The sequence below is a fragment of the Scleropages formosus genome, chromosome 22 (genome assembly GCF_900964775.1).
Source record: "Scleropages formosus chromosome 22, fSclFor1.1, whole genome shotgun sequence".
Lineage (NCBI taxonomy): Eukaryota > Metazoa > Chordata > Actinopteri > Osteoglossiformes > Osteoglossidae > Scleropages > Scleropages formosus.
Window position 1 is genome coordinate 2,978,499 of NC_041827.1, and position 5,935 is coordinate 2,984,433.

The 5,935-nt window shown below is 43.4% G+C and overlaps 1 protein-coding gene across 1 annotated transcript; it reads right to left on the reverse strand.

Annotated features, from left to right (window-relative positions):
• Positions 1-909: 909 nt before the first annotated feature.
• Positions 910-2,323, reverse strand: LOC108918394 (guanylin-like). Its single transcript, XM_018725549.2, has 3 exons — positions 2,193-2,323; positions 1,631-1,823; positions 910-1,339 (listed from the first exon to the last, which is right to left on the reverse strand). The coding sequence occupies exons 1-3, from the start codon at positions 2,262-2,264 to the stop codon at positions 1,275-1,277; spliced, it is 330 nt and encodes a 109-aa protein (XP_018581065.1). The 5' UTR covers positions 2,265-2,323; the 3' UTR covers positions 910-1,274.
• Positions 2,324-5,935: the final 3,612 nt, after the last annotated feature.

Here is a 5,935-nt window from a genome sequence, read left to right on the forward strand (position 1 = left end):
CTTGTGCCATCGTAGAATCGGCCACACCTGTCAATCACAGCTTTCATTTCAATGTGCTCAATGAAGTAAAGGAGCTTCATTAATACAGAAATTTAACCTGTATTCCTGGAAACACACACACTTAACACATTTTCTTGGAAACACGTTATCATTTAACAGCGGATACACTTCTTGCTGTCGCCATGATTTCTATAAATTGTTCCTCATACTAAGGGGTGTAGTGGCGCAGTGGGTTGGACCACAGTCCTGCTGTCTGGTGGGTCTGGGGTTCGAGTCCTGCTTGGGGTGCCTTGCGATGGACTGGCGTCCCGTCCTGGGTGTGTCCCCTCCCCCTCCGGCCTTACGCTCTGTGTTGCCGGGTAGGCTCCGCAACCCCGTATAGGACAAGCAGTTCTGAAAGTGTGTGTGTGTGTGTTTCTCATACCTATATTATGGGGCACACCTGAAAAAGAAATGCTTATTTAATTAAAAGCCTTTAGAAATATATTTGTAAATGTGAAGCAAAGTCTGAGATTTCAAGTTATTGACTGACAGCCTCTATTTGCACATTTTTCAATTTTTATCAAAATTTCAAACCACAGAGCTTTCAGTTTTAATCAGGACATGTTATTCACTGCTCTTATGTTAAATGAGAACCTTGTCCTCTGTACTCCCTTTTACTTAAAGTGAAAGTCTGGTCTTATGAAGAAAGTATACTTTTTTGCTGAATATTTGTTGTTATTATAGTTACAACCTCATTATTATTGTAATAACCCTGTCAGCGGCAGAAATTAATACAAATTTAAACTGTTTTTAGCTGTATTTTATTGCATGAAATATGAAAACAAGGTTAAGAATACACAAATTCCAACATTAATCTATATAAAAATAGTTTCTAATATATTTTAAATAAGTAATAAGCTTGGAAGACTCAACAGCCTTGTAACAAAGAAAAAGCAAGTCCTAAGGACAGGATTAAAAACATGTTCAAAAAGTAACAACAGCCTCTAAATAATTTTTCTTCACTGATTGCACATTTCTCTATTACAATTTGTCTACTGTATGGTTATAAAGTGAAATTAAAACACACAGAAGAATTTTTATCAGCTACGATAAACACACAAGCAATTTTTTTCTTTTTTTTGCAGGGCACAGTACATCGGCATGGAATAATAGTGTATTCTTAATAAAAGCACATTTCGAATGAATTCGTGGATGGAGAAGGAGTCGGACTGTGTGTGTGAGGATCTGTCCCCCGGATGGCTCTTGGTCTTTGGGAGGGGGCTGTACGCGGCTCAGCAGCCGGTGCAGGCAGCAAACGCACAGATCTCACACACATCCGAATTGTAGGCCACGGAACCTGCAAAGTGGGGGGCGAAAGGCATCAGTTAGTGGCATGCCACACACACACAGTGCACAAATTCAGATTGTCCAATACCAAGTGCACCCCCACACTAGGACTTGGAATTGACAGTAGTACTGCTTTATTCTCTGTGTGTTTACGCATAAAACCAGCTGGTGTCGTTTATGATTAATAGTGACACATGACTGTTGGCACAGTTTTGAGAGTCATGTCAATTTTTTTCAGCATTTTAACCCACGGCAGAACAGATCTCTCACACATCACCCAAAGCCAATGGCGGCTTCTTACCAAGTCTGTAAAATGACAGGGCTGCGCTCTTGCTCTGGCACACTGGCTTAAACTCCTCTGGGAGGGCAGGGTTGGCACAGAGGGCTGCCGTGCTGGTGCTTGCCAGGCGGGGGTTTGAATCCTTCACCACCCTGACGTCCATCAGGTTTTTCAGTTTTTTAACTGACTCCAGTGAGAAAGTGAAGTCTCCTTCCTGGAAGAGACAAGTAGGCAGAACGTTCGAGCTTTTCATGGCTCACGTCTAAGGCCAAACCGGTGGAAGAAGTGGAGAATCGCCAACTTTTTCAGCATTTATGACTTCTTTGAGATATAGACAGCGGTGGTTCACACTGTCATTCCTCACAAGCACCCTGGGCTCCAAATAATGCCAATCAGTTATGATTACATATTATTACCGCACATCCTCAGCAATTTCAGTTTATTTCAACTGAAGTGTAGTATCTGTGTTTTCACGATGGTCTCTAGTTCAGCAGAACTTGAGCTCCGATCTAAGCAGTAGTAGCACTTCCAACAAAGTGTAGCTCGTATAGAGATGGGTGAACTGGAAAAGCGATGCACTTACTTTGACCTGAACGGCCTGAGCGACCAGGCAGTAAACGGTCAGCAGAAGAGCGAAGAACAGGAAGGTTTTCATCTTCTTCTGTTACAGCTTTTCTTTGCTGCTGCTTCTATGGCTCTTGTTTCAGTCGAGTTTCGCCCACTGTCTGTCCTGCTCTCAGGATGTCGCCTATTTAACCACGGGTACAACTTGCTATTGGACGAGCCGCGACTGAGCAAAGTGTCCGTGCGTTAATGAGTAGATAAGGTTGTTTATTACTATATCGTAAAGAGGAACTCATAAAATCTCTGACCTCATCAGCAGTCACAAAAAGATCAAAGTCACCAGAAAGAATGGGCTCCCTGAGCAGCTCCCAGTGCTGTTTGCAAACACTAAATCATTTTTATAAGAAGATATTGAAACTGGTATAACAGGAGAGCTCAAATCTTTCATGAAGAGTGCACGTTCTGTACAATTCTGTTGTATAGCTGTACAATTGATGAATTACTTTTCAATAGCAAAAAATATATTAAAAATTATGTGGGGATGATCTTTTTCAGGACTAGTAGTAGTAATAGTAATAATAATACACAGTGACTGAAACCATTTGTCCCAAGTGGGGTCCTGGGAAACCAAACCCTAACCCGGGGTGAAAGGCTGGAGGGGGAGGGGACACACCCACGATGGGACACCAGTCCTCGCAAGGCACCCCAAGCAGGACTCAAACCCCAGACCCACCAGAGAACAGGCACAGGCCAAACCTGCTGCACCACAACACCCCTCTTAATAAGAGTAATAACCCCCTTAGCCTTGTGCCCAATGCTTCCAGGATGGGCTCCAGTTAACTCAGGACAAGCAGTTATAGAAATTAGATTAATTGGATACTACTACTACTGCTACTTCAATTCAATTTTATAAATGGTCAGAGGACCTTTTTACAGAGCACTCTTCTCATGCAGTGACACTAATAATACTACACACACACACACTTTCTGAACAGCCTGTCCCATACGGGGAGCCGGAACCTACCCGGCAACACAGGGCATAAGGCCGGAGGGGGAGGGGACACACCCAAGACAGGACGCCAGTCCATCGCAAGGCACCCCAAGCAGGACTCAAACCCCAGACCCACTGGAGAGCAGGACCCAGTTCAACCCACTGCGCCACCCCACACACACACACACACACACACACACACACACACACAACCGCTCGTCCCATACGGGGTCACGGGGAACCGGAGCCTACCCGGTAACACAGGGCATAAGGCCGGAAGGGGAGGGGGACACACCCAGGACGGGACGCCAGTCCGCCGCAAGGCACCCCAAGCAGGGCTTGAACCTCAGACCCACCAGAGAGCAGGACTGCAGCCCAACCCACCACGCCACCGCGCCAATAATAATAATAATACTAATAAGACACATATTCCACTCAGACATCTTGCTGATAGTGTGAAGAAAGCTAGGAATCTTTCCTCAACACAGTGAAATGAATGAAAAATTCTCCAGAAGGGTATGGAGAAGCTATATCAATCTGAAGGGGAGTGCTCTGGTCACAAGCTCAATTCTTGCATCAGATGGAACCTTACCATTTAATGAAACCAGTATAGCCCACTTAATGAAACTGGGTGGATCTCATGCAAGCCTGGTTGCCTTGTAAAAAATTACAAGTGAAGAATGATGAAAAAAGAACATTCAGAAAGTTTTGTTAGAAAAGTACAGTCTTTCTATGGTTCTGTAGTGTCAACAGCATATGCCTTTGCAAAACTGCTCAAAGCTTCTTTTACTGTTGGGTCAAAAAAGGTATCATTCTTGTTTGGACATTTACTCATTTAACTGGCACTTTTCTCCAAAGGTACTTATAATGTTTACCTAATTGCAATTATTCATTTATTTTTACACACACACAGGCTGAAACTGCTTGTCCCAAGCAGGGTCACAGTGAACTGGAGCTTAACCCAGCAACAAGGGCATAAAGCTCAAGGGGGAGGGGATACACCCAGGACGGGATGCCAGTTCATCGCCAGGCACACCAAGCAGGACTCGAACCTCAGACCCACTGGAGAGTGGGACCCGGCCAAGCCCACTGTACCACTGTGTCCCCTTTCCCATTTTTACAGCTGGGTAATTTTACTGATGAAATTTAGTGTAAAGTACCTTTCTCCAGATTATTGCAGCAAGAAATGGGATTCAAACCTGTGACCTTTGGGTCCAAAGGCAGCAGCAGCACTCACCAGTATGCTAGCAGTTGGCCCTATGATGCTGAAATACCCAATAAAGGCAGTCTGTCCTGCACCAGATGCTCTACAATAATGTCAAAAAAAAAAAAAAAAAACACACCCACAAGTTCCTTTCAAACATATTGAGGGAAAGAATAAGCTGAGAGGGAATATGGGAGTAAATGGAGCACCACAAAACAATTAAGACTGTCTGGTTGTTTTCAATTAAGGGGGTTGGAGACTCTCAAGCGAGACTAAATAACCACAGGGAAATGTCGAAAATATCAATTTATTTGTGTACCGTTACAAGGTAATTCAATGAGTACCCAATTACCTAGGACTGGCTCACTGCTAAATTATACTATAATATAGTGCTGTATTATTACACACAATACTACTACTACCATAATTTACTTTATGAACAGATTTTTCTTCATATTCTTCATTTATTCAGAAGCAGTATATCACAAAACACAGTGTGAAGGAAAACTATTCCTTGACCCCATCAGGAAAGCAATGAAAGAAGGCTCTTGTAAAAGTGTATTCAATCACTGCTTGGTTTCAAAAAGCGTACGAAGAAAAGGAGGCAAAAAAGGTGTTTTATTCCCAGATGTTAACTATTGTGGTCAGTGATGCGCTGGATGCGGTGTAAGGAAAGCATCATAAAAGGAGGAGAAGAACTGTTGATGCCTGCTAGACACCATTAATTCGTAGACATGGAAAACATAGGATAGCTGTGTGTCTTCATTCGACGAGACTGGTGCTTCTAAATATATTTAGCTATCTATTAATAAAAAAACACACCAAAAGATGGCAAAACATATCCTTTGTCAGTTATTACTCACAATTTGCCCAAATTACCATGGTTTCAACAAAATGCAGTGTTTTGAGCTGGCCTGTACCACTGCTGTCTGTGCCCATACCTGACGGTGCATGATAATGTGTCCTAATGACGCAGATTTTTGAAAAATATCCACAGGTCCTTGTGAAAATCATGCAAACTGAATAAAAGTGCTTTAGTAGCAAAAGGCTGAAAATTAACTACTTAAAGAAGTAATTTTCAATTGATAAAGATGGTCGCTTCAGATTAAAAAGTTATCACGGCAGTACGGTGGCACATCCAGGGTGACGGGTGGGACAGCCGTTGTTCCAAATTGTCAGAGAATGGTGCTAAAAAGTGACCAGAAGCTGTGGGAAAAACCCTGTGGCTGAATTTAATGAGAACAATAGTTGACTTCTGCAGACAGGAGTGGGGTAAATGATCAGCCCTACTCTCTGGAAATACAGTTACCCCATGTCTGCCGCGGAGGACAAACGTCCCACCGAGGACACGCTGCCATATGACCACAGCTATGTGTCTCAGTGCTGCGGGTCTGGAGGCGCTGCATTGGAACTCTGTATTTACACACTGCGTCAGTGGTGCTGGTTTGAATTTTATGGTCAATAATTTACAGCCCTCACAACGAGCTCGCCTGCTGTTCTTTTCGGAGCCACTGATGTCATGCAGCAAAGGAAGAAAAACTCAACAAGGAGGGCTCACGTCCACATT

Bases quoted from the DNA above. Each gene is read 5' to 3' on its own strand.
- LOC108918394 (XM_018725549.2), bottom strand. From the start codon at position 2,264: ATGAAAACCTTCCTGTTCTTCGCTCTTCTGCTGACCGTTTACTGCCTG. The intron at 1,824-2,192 runs GTAAGTGCATCG...TGTCTCTTCCAG, and splicing joins CTCAGGCCGTTCAGGTCAAA to GAAGGAGACTTCACTTTCTC. The intron at 1,340-1,630 runs GTAAGAAGCCGC...CCCACTTTGCAG, and splicing joins CCTGTCATTTTACAGACTTG to GTTCCGTGGCCTACAATTCG.